General features: G+C 36.5%; 1 protein-coding gene across 3 annotated transcripts in view; it reads left to right on the top strand.

Moving 5' to 3' along the window:
* Nucleotides 1-22444, top strand: part of Sema2a (Semaphorin 2a) — a 508917-nt gene that overhangs the window by 240158 nt on the left and 246315 nt on the right. For all 3 annotated transcript variants that reach the window (XM_089094861.1, XM_089094860.1, XM_089094859.1), the window contains one exon: nt 9764-9851. In XM_089094861.1, coding sequence (XP_088950987.1) covers nt 9764-9851 — 88 coding nt within the window. The remainder of the gene's footprint in view (nt 1-9763; nt 9852-22444) is intronic.

Here is a 22444-nt window from a genome sequence, read left to right as displayed (position 1 = left end):
ACGCTCCAAAACATCACTTGTGTATTATACAGTACATAATCATGGCATCTCCAATTCACAAAATCCCATTACCCCTTTTTTTTGCAAAGGCTAATCAAACATCTCCGATTGTAAAAGCATTAAAAAAATTTCCACTCACTAATTACCCCTTTTTTGCAAACCACACGGAATCCGGCAACTGAGTCTCAATCCCCGGAAAGCTCTTTTAAAACTGTGACAAGCTAAACCACGACAAAGCACTACTCTCGTGGAACTCAATCCCCATTTAACTCAACCCCCGTGCAACTGAACCCCCTTGTAACTGAACCCTCGTGCAACTCAACCCTCCATGCAACCCATCCCCCGCAAAACACTTTTCAGCCATTTCTTTTTAAATTGACAATACGCTCCAAAACATCACTTGTGTATTATACAGACCACATCGGCGAGGTAAAGCTAGGTCAAGTCACAATGTCATTCTATCGTTACTTTTCAATTAAGCTATTGAATACTTTCTAGCAATGTCTCTTGTAAGCGTCAAATCTATTAAGTATCTGAGCTTATTCTTTGTATTGTTGATGCAAGCATCCTATTCTTTAATTACCCGTGAGGCATTCTTAACCATCGCAATACCTTTACGCAAATATCTTTTCGCAAAAAATTCACAAATTTCGTAAACTAAAGACTTAATTATCCTTTTCAAAAAACAATAGTCCTTCTATTAATGAACCCATGAAACGAAACTAGTCTGATAGCGTAACGCAATCTCGCTCCTAGTTCCAAAAATGGAATGCATGTAGATTTCTAGTTCCTGATATACAAGTTTTTTTTTAGGTTAAATTCGTGGTCATTCATCTGTAAGTTGATTAGTAGGTTTTTTTTTTTTTAACTTGGCTAATAGGTAAAAACCTGTTTGGTACGGGGGCGTACGCAAAGTATAAGGCTATGTGAGAGGATACTCACTCTCTTTGAAAGGGTGTAATGCCCCAGTAGAATAGAATTACCTACCAGAAAAACCGGAAGGAACGTAAAGGCCGCAAATAAAACAGGATGGAACATAAAGTATTAGAAATATAACATTGATTACTACTTTCGTCTTTCTGTACTTCACGACAGTGACTCAGACGATGACTCAGAGGTAAATACTCTGTCTGATAAGCAGGAAAAGGCTTCCGCGACTGACACTGAATCGGGCTCGGAAAGTGACGGCATCTTTGAAGATTTGCCAGTGATTGCTCACTGTGTGAAACACCAAATTGAGAAAAATTGGGTTAGTGAGCCTGTGACGAACATGAAGAATTCTAGGTTCTGTCTTGTCAAGACTTCTGACGGCTCCATAACACCAATAAAAAAAAATCCACGCTGTTGTGGCTTCTGAGGGAAAGCTCTGAGAAGCTGAGCAGTGACCGATTAAAACGGGTGATGGTCCAGGGCCGACGAGTAGGACTACGTGTGTCGCCACAAACCAATGCAGAGGTCGGTGTGAAATCGGAATTGCGTATCGGTGAATGGTGCGTTTACAGACCGGTTGGCAGGGGAAACAGAGTATTAGTTGGGCGGGTCATACAGTTTGGCTACTTGTCTGGGCGAATATGCCACTCTGTTGACACGCAGAATATGGCGATGCCGTTCCCTGACGACATAGGAATCTGTGCCAGTGGTTCCGGTTGAATGCTGATCTCACGTTAACTGCCGCATTGGTAGACCAGGGTTACTGTGCCTCCAGCCTGTATATCATGCATTCAGCAGAACCCGTTTCTATCGAAATCGGCACCAACATTGTCTTTGGCTCAGACGTGTGTCTTTGGCTCAGACGTCTTCAGAAAGCTGAATTCATTTATCCAGAAGAAAGGGTTCTACTTTTTTGATGTCTCGTCAGCATCGCAATCATCATGTTAAAAATGGCACCTAAACCCAAAACTGACCTCAAGACCATAACCACCACCATCGCCATGTTCTGTGTGTCAAAAGAAGGAATTTTGTTTAACATTTTTTAGAGATAGTTGTTATTTTTTTTTTCCTCTCCTCCTCCTCTCCACTCGGTGATATTTTAATGCAAAAACATATAATTCTTACAACTTTATACATTATCATATCACCTAAACTTCAAAAAAAAAAATTAAATTTATTATAAACCATTCAATGCATTAGTGGACATGAAGGCACACAATCATTTAACTTTTTTCTTGCCAAATATCTATCGCTCCCCCCGTTCCAGGGTGTCCTTCCCCCTCTAGGAGACGTTTTTCCGGTGGCATTTTTACTTCCATTTCTTAAAATTCCTATCCTTCAATTTTCACTAATACGAATTTGAATTTTAAAGGTGGTCTTCCAAAAGGCTTATTCTTACAACTTTAAAAATTTTTAACACAAAAAAAACTATTTGCTCTCCCGTAGACTAGGGACCCTTCATCCACAAGAAACCCATTATTGTTGTGGCACTTTTTTCCTTCTTTTTTTCTTTTTTTTAAGCCCTTATTACGACCAACCTTAATCAACAAAAAAACCAAAATACAACAAACCCTTCAACAAAAACCAGAAATGACCGTAATACTGACGTGCATGAGGGCACAGAATCTTGAACCATGTCTCTTACGGACGAGGAGGCCCCCCACGGTGGGGTTGGTCCTTCCAGCTCAACTGCGTGTGGCCCTCGTCCCCAAGTTGCTTGAGTTCTGGATATAATTTTATGAGTCTCGAATACATTCCGAGATCTAGGGCAGCGGAAGCGATGAATACCATCGGAAAACTTGTTATGCTCAGTAGAAGACTTAGTAGTAGAAGACTTAGTGTTTATACTTGTGCTAACCGAGCTTAGTTTGATTTACTGAAGCTCATTTGTCCAGTTTCTTAGGGTTGTCATTTGAGCTGTGATTATCGAGGTGATTACTGAAACGTACCAATAAATATCTGAGAAACTTTTCGGTTGGTTTCGGTCTGAGAAACTTTTTGGAGTTATTTTTTTCGGTTGGTTGCTTTACTTAGCGCTTTTTACTAATAACTCGGTAGTAACAGTATTTCTGACTGTTGCTTTACAGTTTTCTCTTCAAATACCCAAAGGCCTGGGTTTAATACTAAGAAAGTTGGATTCTAAGTACATTCGGGAAAAAGGTATCTTTGTTTCTTCCGGATTCTTTCGTGTCAAAGGAGCAGATTTCTTTATCTTTTTTTTAGTACAATTAAGAATCCGAGATCCAAGGGTGCGTCTTGGCACAGCCACTAAACAGAAAAGCAGGTATGATAAAAGGGAAAGGGACGTGTGAAGACGTTGTAAAAGGCAACTTTTACCGCTGGCTAAGCCATATTGAATAGGGCAGCAAAGCGTGACGTCAATTCTTGGGCGGGAAATTCAAATAACAATGAAACGTAGATGCGTAGACACGTTTTTTCGGAACTTTAGCGAATTGTTTTGGCCTAAAATATTTTTCGTAGATCCTACTAATCCACCAGAACGTTTTCACATCGAAATAATACTAGGAATATTGACAATCAGTTGTTAGTTACAACTAGAAACCACGTTTCACGGTACCTGGAATTTCGCACCTTGCTTTTTACGTTATTACCGCGCAGCCCTATGTTGTATAACTTGAAAACCGTATTCCGGGACTTTTTTTGAAATTTCGGGATTTTTTTTGAAGAAAAATCGGAATTTTATTTTTGAGCTGTTGGCAACGCTGCATGTGTAATAGGAAAAAGTGACACCATCAGTTCCATCGTAGGGTTACCTAGTTTTTGCATGGCTATCAACAACTTGCAGTCCTCCGTTGTTCTTCTTTAGGTACATATCAGTTGTTTTCAGTCTTGGGGGTTCTTCTCCTTGCCAAATAAACCCGTAAATGATTTTTTCCAAGTTTTAAAAGATCGCTTTTGAAGGTGCTGAAATATTCGACAGGTACCGAATAACAGGCAAGCTGTATATATTTACATATTGCGCTCTTTGGAATATGCCTCAGGCGTGCCTCCGGAGGCATGCCTCCATGCCTCATGCCTCCAGGTGTCCCTCAAAATGCCCAGTTGTTACCCCTCGTTTAGATGTATCGTTTCTCAATCCTTGGATCATGGCAGATTCTTAAAAAAAAAAAAAGGTTTTGAGCAAGAAAACCGATCGTTCATTAGTTCATAAATTTCAGTCAAGTGCAAGTTCAAATACACACAAATGTAAAAATAAGAAGCTACAGAAGAGGTTAAGGATGTAGCCTAATTATCAATAAATGATGAGGTAATAGGTATTAATGGTAAAAGATGGATAAGGCTCATTTTTTGTTTATTATAACGGGGTCGTCAGGTAAATGGGTTTCATTTGTCGAGCTATATTTATTACACGGACGGTGGGCCAGTGACGTGCGCTGGGGAATCGGGAACGGCCCATCCTCTTGAAATCTAAAATTTTCTAAAGTTTCTGGGCACTTCTTATTTGAGTTATAAAATAAAAATTCATATTTGCCCCTCTTCTAAAGTAAAAATTTTTGCGTAGGTGTCCTGATTAAGCGGCCGATATCAGTAAAAAGTACCCGTAGCATAAAAAACTGTCTGCCATAATTTTGCGTACCATGTAGCAGTAAAAAATTCAAGTTTCTTATCCTAATTTAGCAGATTTTCACTTGTTCCAATTCACCGAAGAAATTATCCCACGATTCAAAACATTGTTCCGCTTTCCTGTAATTTTTTTTTAATTTACCTTTAGGTATAAGGGCGAGGGCAAGGGCGTATCCGGTATTTTTGTTTGTGCTCGGTTTTTTTTTCAAGGGGGTTTAACAAAACAAATTAAAAAACGCATGAAAAATTTGTTTATATGCATTTTTGTTAGCCTACGATCTTACTAGTCGGACAAAAATTTCTAGTTGGGGGGGATATAAACCCCATAACCCCCGTGGATACAGCCCTGGACGTTTTTCCCTTGAGCGTATTTTGCTCATTTTCCCACATTTCCTAGTGGGGACGGATTCTTCTTGAGCTCCATCCTGGCAGTTCCGCTGGGGCAACTTATCTCATTTCTAATCCTCAGAAATGTGATATGTGTCTTTGTCTTATTTCTACTCCTTAAGGACTGTTCAGGCTTACGTAAAAAAAAAATGTACGTGTATAACCCTTATTCTCCACGCCCGTTCATAGTTGGAAAAATTTGTTCACCAAATGTTTTCAATTATCATAGCAAGTTTAAGTTGTTGCCTTTAAACTTGCACAACTGCCATTTTGTTACATTAGCAGAGTCGGCACTCTCTCTTTATTATAATCCCAATAAATTCCATTGCTTTTCCATTTTGGCAAAACAAAATAGTAGACTTTTCTTCTTTCCGCTCTTAAATACACACGTGCCACGAAAGTCGACAGCCTATTGGCTACGAATAGCCCACGTACCATTTTTAGCACAGAAAATAGAAGTCGCTTCTGTCAATTTTTAACACACTGAGAGAAGCCTGTACAAATTTTATCACATATTTGTACAGGGCGCATAATTTTATGAATTATACGCCTTATATGTGAACAGTCCTTTAAGAGCGTGATATGATCCTCAGAAGCGCCTAGAGTTCGACAATAATTCTAACCTCGGCTGAACTGGAAAGGGTATATTTATTTTTGTCTGAAGGGATTGTTAAAACAGCAAAAACAGGCTATTTATCTCATATAACGAAATTACAGGATATTATAAGAAAATAAAAAAAAAATCACGAGACTCGAAGGGTGGGGATACTGAGGAACGCGCGCACGTGCTTCATCTCAATAATATTTTAAAGGCTTTGTTCGATTATACACGAGCTTGTTTAAGGGATCCGCCAAATGCATGGCAGTATGTATGTATGTATAAATTTATTGCCCATCATAAATGTAAAATACAAAACTGATGGAGTATAAAGAAAGAAAATGGAAAAAAAATTCTGACAAATACAAACAGAACCAAAACAGAGAAGCACAGACAAGAAGAAGAAAAAAAAATTACAAATAGGGGCAATTATATGTAAGAACAAACCTATTATCAAAGACGGACAATTTCAGAGGTGCTTTCACCAATAATCTGCCTCCGATATCTCTCATTTCTTTTCTGTACCGCGGACACTGGACTTGCAACTCCATACCGCAAGGATAGTGAGCTGTTATTAGTCCAGAAAGGCAGCCTTAGCAAATATTTCGCATACTTGTAAAAACACTTCCGTATATACTTAATATCTGAAGTAGTAAGAAGAGACCAAAATTGTGAAGAGCGAGTAAATACAGAACAGCAAATGTATTATAAACACTAGCTAAAATAAGGCGGTTAAAGTTAAACTTTATCGCAATTAGTAAATTATAAATATTCCAAGCTTTTTTGGCAAAAAAAAACTTTCAACTATACCAATAGGTCTATATTGAATATGCAGTTAGGTCAATACAATCCATAGTTTGATGTTGCTAGACTGAGCATCCTCTGTCTATGTAGAAATTAGAAAAACCTATCGTCTTGATTCTGGCTTACTTTTCGGCACTCTGCTGAAGGTCTCAAAGGATTTTACTAAAATTTTTGGAATTGTAGATTTGAATCCAAACTGTCTCTTGAAAGTCACCCTGCTGGAATCTAAGCGGAAGCTGTGCATTTTAAAACTCTAAACCTTCTTTTTTTAATGAAATGACCTCTTGCCTACACATTTTAAACTATGGACTCCATTTTAAATTGTATGCGGTATTCAATAATATAGGGTAGGCATTTGCAGGGGCGCAGTTACTGATGAACTTATGAGGCGAGTCAAGTGTAAACAAGTAAGCTTATTATGGCGTTAGCCCTTTTAGTTGCATGTCACTAATTTAGTCTAGTTATTTTCACTATTCATTTGTTGTATATTAGTTCTTATTTTTTTGCCGAGTGGTGTTCGTTTTTTTTCTTCTAAATCTTTATTTCTTATTCCTTCTTTTTCTTTTTGAGGTAATGTTTCAATGAATCGTACGTCTTCCTCATTCTTTACAGGCCAAAGAGCCTTTCGGGAATTACTACGGTGTATTTATTGTATTTTTAATTCACTGAATATATTCTATCTTTATGACTATTCGGAGTGCTTCTGACTCTTCCCTGCACAGTTTATATAATTATTCAGTATGATCAATCCCTATCTCACCCATTATAAAAACCCGGACCGAGGTGCAAGTGCTCCGAAGAACGTAAAAACATAAGCGGCATTAGATCTTTTCACGGGTAGACAAGTCAGACGCGAAACAATCGGAAATAAGTGGAAACCCGCTATTACGAATAATGCACTTTGTAACCATTTCTCATTGGTAGACGCAAACACACTGATCCATAGGTGAACAAATAAGTGGGAGGAGCTTTTTGTTCGCACCGAGAACGAAGACCAGAAATGATCTGCGATAAACTTACTGGATAATTCTATAAACTGTGCTTCCCTGGAAGGACACTTCTGCCATTTTTCAAATGATTTTTTTTTTTATTTTGATACAAAATATATGAAATTAGTGCGCTATATTCTGGAGAATGTCTTAAAATTTAAAATTTCTTGATGCACTTTTAGAAACTGATCTGGGCTTTACCTAAAGCCGAATATGACGATATTTGGCCTTTTAATTCAATGCCATAATACTTATTTTGAAATGCTGTAAATTTCCATTTTTAATTAATCACTTCCTCACGCAACATCATATATGTCTGGAGGATAGGGGGCGAGGATCGTCGGGTGTGCCCCTCCCTATATGTCGATATTTTTTTCATTTTTTCCGATGATTTCATGTACTTGCCCTGTTTTTTTCTCGTATTTTTTTAGTGTGGTTTCCCCTCTTTAGTTGAACTCATGTTTTACAACTTAGTTGTGATCTTCTACAAGGGGTAAGCGATTTAAATCTTATGTTTTAAATTGTTGTAATAAGAAACAAGCAAAAAATAGTAGTTAACTATTTTGTGTTTCTGCTTCTTCAAGAAGCTTTTTTTTTGTCTTAATTATTTATATCGTTTCTTGACATTATTATAACCAATTTCGTTGAAGGGATTTTTTCTTTTTTAAAGATTACAATTTATGGCATTTTTTTGCTACTATTGTCTCTTTTTTTTACAATAAATTTTGACCGTGTCTTCGATTCAAGCGGAAATAACTAAATGAAGCAGGACATATTGTTTTCAGCTTTCTCATCTCAATACCGCTTACAGTTTGAATTGTTCTAAATTACTGAAGATAATTTAACTAGTCATTGAGAGATAATTCATCTGCTCCTGCTGTTTCAGAATTTCTGTTATATTCCCTCAAACCCCTAGTGCGATACAGCCCCGTGATGCATCTGACATTGACATACTTAGCCATTTCATTTTTCATGTGCCGACTCACCTGTCAAATGCTTATGAGTTGTGCGTTTTTGTCACGCATCGAATTTAATGTATTACTAATTCAAGTTGTAATCTAAGATTGCTCGAAAAGTAAGAGAGCTTGCCCACAGGCGAGGAAAAGGGGACAGCTTCCTTAGAATACTAGGATACGTGGAACATTCCAAACTTCGTAATATCTAATTCGCCAACCTCTTCTAAAGGATTGGCAAAAGACAGCAGGAAACATTCATTGGACTTGCGACCGAAAATGTATGCCATCTAAAAACTGTTTATACTGTAAAACTGTTATACTGTAAAAACTGTTATACTGTTATACTGTAAAAACTGTTAAACTGTAAAGTGGAAACTGTTTATGGGAATTATGTAGGCCTACATACTGTCATCACGAGGTTGAGAAAAAATTGATGACCACGCAGTAAATTTGTTTTTCCAGTCCTCACAAAGGATCAAGGCCATATCCAGGATTTTTGTTCGGGGGGGGGGGGGGGGTACACAAAAACTTTAAAAAGGCATCAAAATTTGTTTATATGCATTTTTGTTACGTTTTGGAAGTCAGACAAAATTTCGGAGGGGGTTAACCCCTCCCTTGGATACGGCCTTGAAAGGAGTATACGCTAATATTTTTTTTCTTCTTGGGCCTGTCTTCAGACAGGCTATGTCTTGAAATTGGCTTTTAGAACATATGCTCTAGAAAACTCATTGCCCCTTAGAAAATCCTAAAAAGTGAGTAAAAATGTATTTCTTGACAGAATGCATGAAATCTCCCCTCCTCTAACTTGAGCAATTAGGAATTGACTCATAAAAAGCCTGAAAGGGTTACCCAAATAGGAGGGAATGGGGGCCGGCTTCTAGAAGACTAGGATGCGTGAGCCATTCCAATTTTCGTAATATTACTTGATATAATGTGTCTGTAACTCTTAGCCAATCATATTAGGTACTCTATATCATTAACGATGTACTATGCTATTTGAACTATTTGGTACGCTATCTATTGTTCAGTGAGTGTATTCTGTAAGACTAGATGCCAGAGGGGGATGTTTAGCCCCTTCCCAAATAGTGAATTTACCCCACTTCATTCAGAATCATTTCACCCATATTTTTCTGAATCCTGGTAGCCTATGTGAAAACGACAGACTTTTATGACTTTGGCTGCATAATCTTTTTTATGGCACTTTTATTGCCCGAATATTTATTAAGAAGTATAGCGGCATATTTTAGTTCACAAAATGCAAATTGCATGCAATATGATTAATTTTATTTGATTCTGTCATGTACCAAAAAGCACTAAGTTGATAACCCTTTGTTTAATTGATGCATTTTTCTAGCCGAAAACCTGGGTGGCAAACACACGCACAAGTATGATTAAGTTGTTACATTGATCCAAACATGGCCAAGGAGTTGGAGCAATTTTTAATAAGAACTAATTACTGACTACTACCCACGACTTAATATTTTCATGACTTAATTTTTTGTTTCCATTTTTAGATCATGTCAGAGAATTAACGTGCGGTAAACTCTACTATAGGACGCTACATCTGGACCCAGTTCGAAATTCTCTATATGTAGGAGCAATGTAAGTAAATCCTTATATATACTGACGGATCCAGGGGGTGGGAGGGCCCTGCCCCCCACCCCAAGATTTTTCCGGGCGCCCGCTTATCCCGTTTTCTTTCTTTTTTTTTCTATTTTTTTAGAATAAGTTTGTCAATAATTAGCATATTTTTTATGTTCCCCCCCCCAATATTTTGCTCATTGGTGCCCTTGTCACATCGGATCTCTCCCAAGATTTTGCTCTAGATCCGCCCCTGCTTATATATACACATTCCTGATAGGATTAAGCGGCTTTTTTTACTACTTATGTAATTTCCTATGCCAAGTGATTAAGCTACGCTACGCTATCCTCAAGCTTTCACGCTAGGCCTATGTAAAAATCCATAAAACTATCATAGTCGTCTTCTAATATCACAGCTATTATAAACAAATTATTCTAAACTTTAAAAATGTGGAATGGCGATAGACATTTAAGCTCTGACGAAGCGTTAAAGGTTTTCTAAGAAAAATATATTAATTTATGTTCAAAATTTTTTAATTGGTTTTCTAGAAAGTTCGTTTTGTTGCTACTACGTTGACTTTTTCCCTAACGTAACATTAACTTAACCTAATATCCATACAGAACTCGAGTTTGGACAGAATTTGCTACGTAAGGTTACATAACGAGACGCAGTCTTAAGTTATTCTAGTGTGAAAAATTCTACGGCGTAGTGTTTAAGAACCATCAGTTGAAAAAGGCTCTAGCCCAAAATAATGAAATTTTAATTATTAAATAATGAAAATAAATAATAAATATATTATTTAATGTAAACTATATAACAATATATATATATATATATATATATATATATATATATATATATATATATATATATATAGCGTTAACTGTTTTCTAAGAAAACCTTTATATATATTAAATATAAATATTTTTACAATTACCAGTTTTTACTTTTTACGCAATTTAAAGTCTTTTCATACTGGTTTTTTCAAAGATATTTGATTATTAAAGCAACTCCAATTTTTAACAACGATTTCTACTAAGCTTCAGACTTTTTGTTTTATTTTTTAAGGTTTTCGAATTGTTTTAAGCCCTTGTCAAAATATATGCAAATATTTTGTAATTACCAGTTTTTTCCTCTTTAAGCAATTTAATATAAACTTCTCCATACATGAATACATTCAATTTTTCCACATAAGTGTAAGAGTGTCATGATGTCATTGCAATTTTTACTACATGACGTCATTTGCAAAAACTAAGTTTAAGGCTCTTAACGAATTTTCTCATACTTCTGACCTATCTAGATCGGTTTTTTATGTGAGAATATATCAGGATGCCAATTTTCCCGAAAAAATATGGAGTCGTTTTCGAGAAAAAATGCATAGGCCTACATACGCAATTATTGCTCCCTTAACAGGTGCGATGGTCCCTTAACATTTCTTAAGATAGAGGAATTATCCTCTATGTTAGCTGTTTTGTATAAGAATGATCAGAGGTGACAAAATCTTAGGGAATACCTCCTGAAACTTGAGACTGCGCGTTTTCAGGCTTTTAGCCAATATTTTTGATTATAGTAGATTATACTTATTCTTGGAGTTTGACATAGCAAATGAGTGTTGCTTAGATTTCCAGATCCATTTGGCTAATTTTCTGGTCCCCCTTAGCTCCCTCCCCCCTTCAATCGTTTGACTGAAGAAGATAATGATTACGACGATTTCTCCTCTAATTTTGTCTCACTTGAAAAAATGATATGTAAGTTAAAATCTTTCATTTTCCAAAGCAAAACTGAGCAAACATTCTTAAAATTCTTAATCTTGCCCAAAGCCTCGTACATATAGCCTTGTATAGTTCGTACAATAAAAGTCAGTCTGTTATTGATGGATCCTGCTTTATATTATTTTTAAACTACCTTTATACTATGCTACTATTATTATTATTTATTGGAAAACCCGTCATACAAAAAAGGAAAAGACGGAGCAATAAACGAAACAAAAAAGAAGAACTACACATAAACTTAGCAGTGATAATAAACTCAGTGACGAACGGTGGAGCTAAGATCTTAATCAGCTTTTAGAACAAATTACAAAGACGAGAAACAAAAACTCAATCATACACTGCACTGCAGGTCAGGGCCGTATCCAGGATTTTTTTTCAGGGGGGGTTTTACTAATTTTTGACTTTTTTTGGGGGGGGGGTTTACTAATTTTGGACTCAGTTTTCGACTAATTTTACTGATTTTTACCTAGGTTTTACTAATTTTCGACTTATTTTCGAGTCGGTCAAAAAATTTCGGGGGGGGGGGGGTTCAAACCGGGTAACCCCCTCCCCCTGGATACGGCCTTGCTGCAGGTACGTGACATGTATTTGTTTTTAAACTCCCAAGTACTGAACAAACATAAGCAATATGAGCATCGTTGCACCAAGCCGCAATTAGTAAAAAAAAATTAACCCAAATAATCATCATTGAATTAAAAATATACAGTAGATAATTATATCAACTGGTCTAAATATGACAAGAAACGGTAAAACAATTAAACGACGTTTTCGCCAGCTGGTCTTGAAATCAGATCACTCTCTGCAAATAATTCATTTACACCGATATACATGAATACCAGAAACAAGGAAATTATTCAACCACGGAATTTTTACTTCTTTACTTAAAACAATATGCTTAAAAGAATGGATAATTAATAAACAGTTAAATTATTAGTAATATACGCAATACATTGTCAGAGAAAAATTGACGCCAAGATTAAGAATAACCAGCGGTCCTTAAATTGGACTCTTATGAAAAGAGACTAAATCATCAATCAGTTTAAAATTGCAACAATTATACTAAGCGCGAAAACAAACACTTATAAAAAAAACACAGCACATACATCTTAACTACTGGGCCAGTACCGACAACCAAGGATGGTTCAACTTCGTTAAACGAAAAAAATAGCACGAATTTGCTTTTCCACAGCTATAATGGGGCCAGCAATGCTGAATTTTCTAATTAGATAAGAGTTGTGGGTCCAAGAGGGAAAACGTAAAAGATATTTTGCGAACCGGAAGAAAACTGAACGAATTTTTAATTTGCCAGATTTTGTGAGCACTTTCCATAACGGCGATATGTTCAGATAATGAGGTTGAGTGACAGAGTTGAAAAGTTTCGAAAGAAGATGGCCGTTGAAGCCTAACTTATTCGTTACAAAAGAAGCATATGACAACTCAACTCTACGCTCAATGTGAGCAATTAATATTTGTTGCGTGTGCATTACTGACAAACCAATGGTAAGACCGAGGTAGGCACTATGATCTACTGGCTTATTCCTACTATTTCCGAGGAATATCCTCAGGTGACGCTTGCTTCCAGGTGAAGAATTTAACTTCGGACTTTTCAGCATTGAACTGAAGACGTAATTTTGCATACTCAGATTGTAGCGTTGCGAAAATCTCGCTAATGCGCTGGATAGTACTCCTCAAGTTCAGAATATCATCTGCATAATATACAATAGATAATCAAGACTAGAAAAGATGAAAGATATGGGAAAAACTAACTGTGCATCAAGAAATCCAATATTGAAGAGTAAAGGGGAGGAAACAGCACCTTGACGAGTACCTTTTTTGACGTTGACAGAAATATCAGGGGTTGGTGCGTAGACTTGAGAGCCGTCAGCTTTAGCCAATAGGTGAAGTATTAGGCGAACTTAAAGACGAGAATGCATGTCTTGAAGGGCTCTGATATATAAAGGGCTCACTCCACGTTTTGCTGCATGGTGTAGCATAGTGGGTTGAATGAGAGAATCGAACGCTTTACGAACATCCTGCCCGGCTAACCCGAGAGTTTCACCTGATGCATCAGCATCGATCAATGCGTTCGCGACAACATATGCGACAAAGCGTGGGCACAACCGAGAAGTGGCTGGAATCCAAATTGATAAGGTGGAACATAGCATTTCACGTTCAGATGGTCAATCAACAGAAGTTCGAAAAGCTTACAGAAGGTAGTAGCCAACGTTATAGGGCGGAAAGACGACTGGGCGAGTTTACCTTTCTTTGGAATTGGAGTGAGATCTCCAATCGAGAAAGAAGAAGGTAAAACTCCTTGAGTAACAATCATCTGCATCAAAAGAGTAATATGGTTTACCATACTATCTGTTTGTTTTTATTTGTGTTGAGTTTTTACGAGTCGGGCAAACATTTTGGGGGGAGGGGGTTCAAACCCCCCTATCTTTATAATATGCTATTTACCGAGTATCCTCTTTTTGGACAGACCGTGGATGTGGTTCACTTTGACGCTTAGACGTGTTTAACTTGGTAACGCTGAAGCTCGATTTCACTGCAGTTAAAATGACGAAGCTAAGAATGACTCGGGGAAATTGAATTTTTTCTGACTTGGCATGTTTGTAAAATCTTCATCAACTTTGCTTTTCTGAGTTTTCTGGAACGAAACAGAAGAATGCCGCAGATTTGAGATTTTTTTTTTTTCCACAAAATTAGATATGCAAAATCGACTTGTCAAGTTGGAATAAGTTTGCTGTTTTTCTTTTCTACAACTTGATTTTTCTGATCTTAGTTCTGTATTCCTAGGATAATTCTTGCTATGGCACTAGAGAAAAGTAACACGCTCTTTTCTTTTCTAAAAATATAAAATTTACGATCTCTTGAAAATATATAGCAATATTATTGTGAGTGATGCTATAAATGTGTATATTTATAATTATTTTCGCAAGAAAAATGTATTTCCATAGTTTCTTAACCGTAGAGGTAGAATTAATCTAGTCAAATCGATAATCTTTTATAAGACAAAATTCTTTGAAGCCTTGGTCAGTCACTAATCGAAATTCGTATCCGCATATCTTCGAAGGTAAGATTTCACGTCACAACAAAGACGAATGAGTTAAAATATTACAATCTACAATCAATTTTGGCAGTGGACAGCTCGGATGATTCGCCTTGTCCGTCTAAGATAAGGGACGCCAAAATAAAAATATAATTATTGTCTCTTCCTGATTGTTTTAACATGGTTTGCCAAGATTCAAAACTAGTTACTGTTTTTGCATTTCAATTTGCAATTTAGATAAAAATCCTATGCTGATTGTCACCAGTAAATAAATCACCATTTTGTCGCAAGTGGAGAATTGGTTGGCTGTTGGTTTTGGCAAATTCCGAAAACATTCCGGGGTGAGCTACTTTCAAAGATCCTAAACACCAGACGATACATACCACGCATGGCGAATGTGTGCCACGTGGGGTGAAACAAGTGGTGTTCCCAATATTTACGCCAGAAGACAAAAAGTGTGTAACCCCTCGAGCTCTCCCTTTTTGTGTTTTCTGTGTATCCAGAGGCGTCATTTGCTGCGGTCTGTGGGTACTCGCAGGGGGTTGTATCGGACCAGACATTCCGCCTCTTTTGGAACTTGAAGAAATGATAATTTTTATTTAGGCGAATATTGTTTAATTGAATAAGCAAATTATGTTTTTTTTTTTATAAAAATTATATGTATTATATTTTAATAATTTTTTTTTTCAAATCCTTCGGGGGATTGAGTGGTAAGTATAAAGCGACGACTTTAATCGAAACTCTAAGAAGTGCGATTTTGAGGACAATATGTTCATCAAGGGTGTATCCAGGGGGGTGCCGGGTTTGACCCCGTGCTTCCGAAACTTCTGTCTGACTTGTAGAAAAGTAAAAAAATGTATATAAACAAATTTTGATACGTTTTATAAAGTTTTTGTTGTACCCCCCCCCCCAGAAAAAAAAACTGGATACGTCCTTAATATTCGTCAATAGCATTTGCTTTTAAAGCCAATTTCAGGTATGCAAAATTTGCTGATTTTAAATTTACTTGTCAAAAGTTATTAGCGCAAGAAGTTTTTTCTAAGTTTTGGAAACAGGGGGAAACTAATCCTAAAAAGTTGTGATCTTGGTAACTATTACACTATCTAATTCAAGTCCTGGGCTTACGACCCTTTTCCACCAGAAATATGAAGTAGCCTGTTATTTGCTAAGATTCCTTTTTCTTAAGAAGCTCTAAGGGGCCCACCAGAAATGGGAAGGACTTTTGAAATAGAATCCTGACTGTATATGTATCACTGGGGATTATACTAGCAAGATTTGTATTAGAAGGCTTAGTTTTGTATAGTTTGCTGACGTCAAACTAGTTTTCCTGTCTTTAGGCTACTGTTTTTCCGCTCTTTTTAAAACCAAGGTCATTTCATCACTTCTATTATATTTCTTTCTTCGATCTCATTATCTACGAGTTGAATCTTAATTATAAAACTGAGATAAATAAAAGATAATAACTGAACGTAAAATAATGACATTGTTAATTGTAAATAATTGGAGTCTTAAGTAATTATGTGCCTTGGATTATTTACCTTGCGCCGATGAAACATTTTTCCATGCAAAGTAGACCATAGGTGCAGAGAGGTTCCATCGCAATTTTCCTGGGGTGGTGATAGAAAAGCAAATTCAAGCCACATTTTTTCTGTTCTTCTGAGAGAAGTAGAGGACAGGGCCGTATCCAGGATTTTTTTCGGGGGATGTTTTACACAGGGATTTTTTTGGAGGGAAGGTACACAAAAAACCCTCAAAAACGCATAACAAAGTTGTCTATATCCATTTTTGTTACGTTTTTACGAGTCAGACAAACATTTCTGGGGGATTCAAACCCCCTAAAAGGATACGGTCTTGGTAGAAGGGCCTCGGCCTTCCGGCCAATGTCAGCGAAAATTCCATCCTTATTCTCCTTTAATTCAATTAAACCAGTAATTAAGGACAACTGATTGCTGAAGCTGAGTGCGTACCAAAAAAGTTGTGGAATCCCACATAATTTTCTAATTATCCTGATAAATGTGGGGGAGTTTTGACAAATTCTGGAGAAGCTCTCCCTATCTCCCTGTTTGCAGGAATTGGCTGGACAAGAGCGGATCCAGGATTTTGTTCGGGGGGGGGTTACTAGTTTCCGACTAATTTTACTAATTTTTACTAAGATTTTAGGCTACTAATTTTCGACTCGGTCAAAAATTTCAGGGGGGGGGGAGGGTTCAAACCGGATACCCCCCCCCCCTGGATACGGTCTTGTGGCTGGACTATATTTGTTGTATATGAGACTTTATTAAATACGGCACGACAAAAAACGGACTACCGCTTACCCCGTCGCAAGAATAGACAATTTGTGGGTACTGTTCTTCGTGGCCGTATCACGATTTTGGTTCAGTGGTGGGGAGGGGTACAAAAAAAAATAAAAACGCATCAAAATTTATTTATTTGATCTCCGATTGAAAAATGCTCCTGGGTTGAAGTTAAGTGCAACCAAAATACCAGGGTAATCGGGAACCTTTCCAGCCAATCCTCCAAAATACGCGGTTAACGCGTAAAAAGCTGAAATAAAAGTTTGTTATCCATTGCACTTCGGAATTACCGCCCATCGCTCAACCTCCCAGAATCATATTTGCTAGTCGCGACACGATTTGAGTTAATTATTTTGGGTTTTCTCGATAAGGTGGACACATTCTTTTGCAGAATCATAAAGATCATTCGTGATTTGTACCCTAAATTTAGTATTCTGCTTACCGCCCTGGATTAGAATTCCTTGATAAATAAATCTTTATTGACACAGGCTTGCTATATTGATTGTTTGTTTCGATAAAGCCAATTTTCTACCAGCCTTTCTGTTGGAAAAAAATCGTTACATGGCTTTTGTTTCGTCAGCTAAATATTTAGAGGAAAATCATGTGCGTAAGCATCAAGGGCGGATCCAGGATTTTTTTCGGGGGGGGGGGGTTACTAATTTTTGACTCAGTTTTCGACTAATTTTACTGATTTTTATCTAGGTTTTACTAATTTTCGAATCGGTCAAAAATTTAGGGGGGGGGGGGTTGAAACTGGGTAACTCCCCCCCCCCCCGGATACGGCCTTGGTAAGAATTTCTTTTGAGATTGGGGGAGGGGGCAAATTCGAATGAAAAAGCTAAACATAAGGACAACTACGAACAAATGTAGAAGCTTAAGGGGGAAATCATAAAAACCTTGAAATCGTGGGTGAGGCCCTTACCCTTACACCTGCCGTTTTAACTGCAAACAGATTAAGGAAATACTCCCTTGCTATGTTCAGTGTTTTAATGGCCGTTCTTCTAAGAAAAATTCCAAATTATGGCTTAAAATATCATTCTTGGTGATATACTGAAAAGTAATATTTGGGTAGGGTTCTTTAGTTTCTTAAATTGCAAGGAAATATATCATGTTTCCAGCATTCTATATAAAAAAGGGTACTTGTTAAGTATCCCGAAAACACTCAAGCCCCTGATCTGTTTGATGTGAGTAAAACCGGTTTGCCTGTCTGCATTCGTTTTTAATTACCTTAGTCTCAGTGAAAAAAACTACAATGCAGGTATATTTTACTTAATTATTTAATATATAGAGGTGATTTGGCTAGATTAGGTATTTAATATAATGTGTTCTGGCCGGCCTGCTTTCCATAATTTTCTTCTGTAATTTCCATAATTTTGTTACTAAAGTACTATATGTCTATCATATTTTGGTAAATTTCATTAGGATTAACTTTACTTCTTGAGTGTTTTCGGGATATTTAACAAGTACCAAAAAAGAGTTCGATAGATTAATAATTTTGGGATATGAGTAATATAAGAAAAGGAAGCGATCAAAAATGGGGTTTTTAAGGCCAAACGAGAATACTGAATAAATAAATAAAGCGAATATTTCGAGAGGAGAACTGCCTCTCTTCTTCAGCGCGAAACGAAATAATGTATTCCAGAAAAGTGCCGACAAAAAAACAAACAAACACAAACGCGGAAGTCAACGTGAAAAGAAACAAAAAAAAAACAATGAAAAAAACAAGAAATTAAAAGATGAATGAAATTCAATAAAAGCCAAAAATTACAAGAATTAAAACCAAATCCCTAACAACCATATTCAGTATTCTAGTTTGGCCTTAAAAACCCCATTTTTGATCGTTTCCTTTTCTTGACAAATGAAACTTAGAGAGGAAAAAAAACTAACAAAATGAAAAATAAAATCAAAAAGGGTGAAAAACGAGGATTTTGTCAGCCAGTGGCGAACCATGAAGAAGACAAAATATAAGCAAATATTTCGACAAGGACCTCCGCCAAGTCGTCCTCAGTGCTAAACAAAAAAGAAGACAAAGAGAAAAAAAAACACGAAAATCTAATCTTTCGAAGTTTACCCTACAAAGACAGAACAGACACTGAATAAAAACCAGGCAGGAAGGCAGGAATCAATGAAAAAGAATTTACCAAGATGATTGGGCAAGAATCTTTTGCCTTGCAATAGTTTTAGCTGGTCTACAGTTCTGTTTTTCATTAGATATTCAAATAGGTTCTTTTAAGTTATACCAGGTGAAAATATTGATTGAGTCCTTCAAAATTAAACTGTCGTAAATTGGGCTTAATGAAATATCTCCAGTATCTCTAGTTATTGCTAAATTTTGGTTCATATATTTTTTTTATCTCAATTACCTCTTTAAAAGTTTGTGGCACGCCATTTACAGTTGCTATTAAGGTTGCTTCGTCAAAAAGAACTAGATGGGTCGGATTTACGAAAATATGCGAAGCCAATGCCGAATCAAAGTTGTCATTGTTATTATAAACGTTCACCTAGTTGTTGATGGGTTCTACCAATGTAAAATTTCCCACAGGAACACGGGATTCTGTAGACACCACTACCCAGTACAGGGTCAGTTTTATCCTTTCCTGAGTTGAAAAAGTGTTCAACTTTTTGTTCGGTTTTGAAAGAAACAGAGATTATGTTTTTTGAAAAATTTTCCAAGTTTATCGCCAAGTTTCGGGATGTATGGTAAAGCGATGAAAGTTTTTTTCTCAATTGCCGGGGTAACTGAATCAAGGGGGACGAGCTCCCTATTCTTATATTATGTCAGGCCAATATGGTTTAAGAAATTATCTTTGGATATGAGTAATGACTCAAAGGTCATTCGGTGTGTGTATAGTGGATGCACCGATCTTTAACAAGAAGTAAGCTCCAAGGTAGCGTACATGCAGCAGGGTTGGAGGAACACGGAAGCATGCTTGTGACTCTGAACATATATAGACTTAGCAAAGCTTCAAAATCCGCCGAAAAGGGTCTTGTCTTCAGGGAAATCTTTCAATCAGTTTCGTCTCTCAATAAGGCTCCAATGATATGTCTGTTAGTTGCTCAGGGTCTTTATGGATTCCGACCCAACATCCATTGATGAAGATTTTCGTTGCACTGAAAGAAGAATTCACTATTTTACGGACTCAAAAGGAAGATTGATATTTTATGGGTGATTAATTGCATGTTTTAGTTGTGGGTATTTAATTTGGTACATCACACCACCCCCTATTTCTCTGACAATAAATCTTTTCGGCCGTTAAACTCACAGATCTTTTTGTTTTGGTAGACGTTATTAACGTCTGTTCTACTGATTTGATATTCCTAACTTTTGTGCTAGGTGCCTATTAAAATCCCCCCCCTTTGCAAACAAGATAGTGGCATTATTTCCTTCCTTGGGATTTAGTTTTTGAAGGCTTGTCAAGTCTTCCCTTCAACTTACAATGAAAGTACTTTCCTTTGTTAACATTCACTTTTTCTCTCTAAAAAAAATTGTCTTGTAAAAGAATATATGATGTATTCTTCTCGCGTTTTATCACCTTTGCGACGAGACAATGCATCAGTGTTCAGCAAAGAATGTCCCCCCTGTCACCTGAGAGTTTTGATGTCTTTGGCAGGGGAGAAGGGGAGGTCGTTGTTAAGAATGCAGGACATGTCAGTGTCTTTATGAAGCCCTAGTGACCCGACTCTCTTTTATTGCTACCGAAAGGCTCTCGTAAATTTATGGTCGTCAGGCAGAGATTTGACAATGATCTACCGTCTGATAAACTGAGAACATTTACCGGTAAGTTTTACCGCGTAATTGCGATTTATGGCTTAATAGTTCCTTGGAGTCCCGAAAGAAAGGTTCTAATTCTGCTACGCTGCATCTGTAACGCTTTAGGGTAGAAGAAATGAACAAAGGGAAATTATGATGATGAGGACTTACAGAAAGTTAAGCTAGCTCCTTATGAATAGCAGTATAGGTAAAGGGTGCAGGGGTGGATTCAGTTTTTTTTAGGGGGGGGGCAAATTAGGTTGATCCGAAAAAAAAAATTGGGGGGGCGCGCAAAATAGGTTGATACAATAAACTTGCGTTATGAGCGAGTTTAATTCACGCAAACTTGAGTTAATTAAGTAAATTACACTACTTTAGACTACGCTAGGGGGGGCGCCCCCCTCGCCCCCTGGATCCGTCACTGAAAGGGTGCAGGACATTTGATCACTATAAAAAAGGAAAAGTCTGAATTTCTTGAGTTTTTTTTGTCCTGAAGAACACGCTGTAAAATTTTTCTTATATATATATATATATATATATATATATATATATATATATATATATATATATATATATATATATATATATATATATATATATATATATATATATATATATATATATATATATATATAATATGAGACAAGAGCTTGACTGCATTAAGACAAGACAAGAACTAATTCTAAGCGCTTCAGAAATTCATATATATAATCACTCCCAAGGTCCCTTGAACACTAATACCCCACTATCTAAATACGAACATTGTAAATTATCAACAAAGCAACAACTCCACTTCTAAGAATAAAACAATAACATTCACTATCTAGAATAAAGCTCGGCGATCAACAGCCCAAACCCGGATTCTCTTATCAGAAGTTTACAGATTCTCCCCCCCCCTCCTCATTTTAAAAAATTATTTTTTAACGAAAATAATTTTTCAAATACCATCGAATTTGTTTTTCTTAAGGCACTTTATACTGACATAAAAGTCATTTTAAGCGTAGAACAGAAGCGAAAAGATTAATTCAAATTGAAGATTTCTTCAGTCATGGAAGTTTATGTTCACTCATCACTTTTATAACAATTTTAATAGAATAATCAAATTGAATGAGTTAAAAACCTAAGCTAACGTCATCTAACCAAATCTAATCTATTCTAACTTAACCTGTCATCATCAAACCTTGCATAAAATTGTAAAAGTTGACTGGCAACGCTGACTAAATCCAACTAGAACAAAAGGTATTTCGGACATTCACTGGTGAGTCTCGACATTCACCAATTTGCGGACATTCACGGTAACATATATATTATCATCATTTAATATCTTACTACTTTTATTGAAACACCATAATTTTTCGCTATCGAACCTTGGGATATTGATAAATTCCCAGGGACAGCCCCAGTGAATGATGATTAATTTTAGGCTTTCAAGTAAACATATTTTTATAAGGATAATCATTTCATATTTAATTTGATTAAGTTAATACTTTTTCTTTCTTCAATTTACTTCTCTCTAGCTAAAATTCTCTGGTAAAATTGAAACCTTTGATTAGAAATCGGTAACCGTATAAATTAAGTTAAATTAAAAAAAAAAAAAAATGCCTTCATGAAGAACCACTATTTTCACTGCTAATTTGATTAAATTAATACTAGTTAGAATTAATATAAATCAAGTACAGTTTGTGTACCTATACTTTTTTTCTGCATCGAAAAATCAGGTAAACTGATCTAGGCACGCACACAG

This window comes from Artemia sp. Qi Xiang Cuo, chromosome 9 (assembly GCF_049724085.1).
Source record: "Artemia sp. Qi Xiang Cuo chromosome 9, ASM4972408v1, whole genome shotgun sequence".
Classification (NCBI taxonomy): domain Eukaryota; kingdom Metazoa; phylum Arthropoda; class Branchiopoda; order Anostraca; family Artemiidae; genus Artemia; species Artemia sp. Qi Xiang Cuo.
This window is presented reverse-complemented; position numbering and strand designations above follow the sequence as displayed.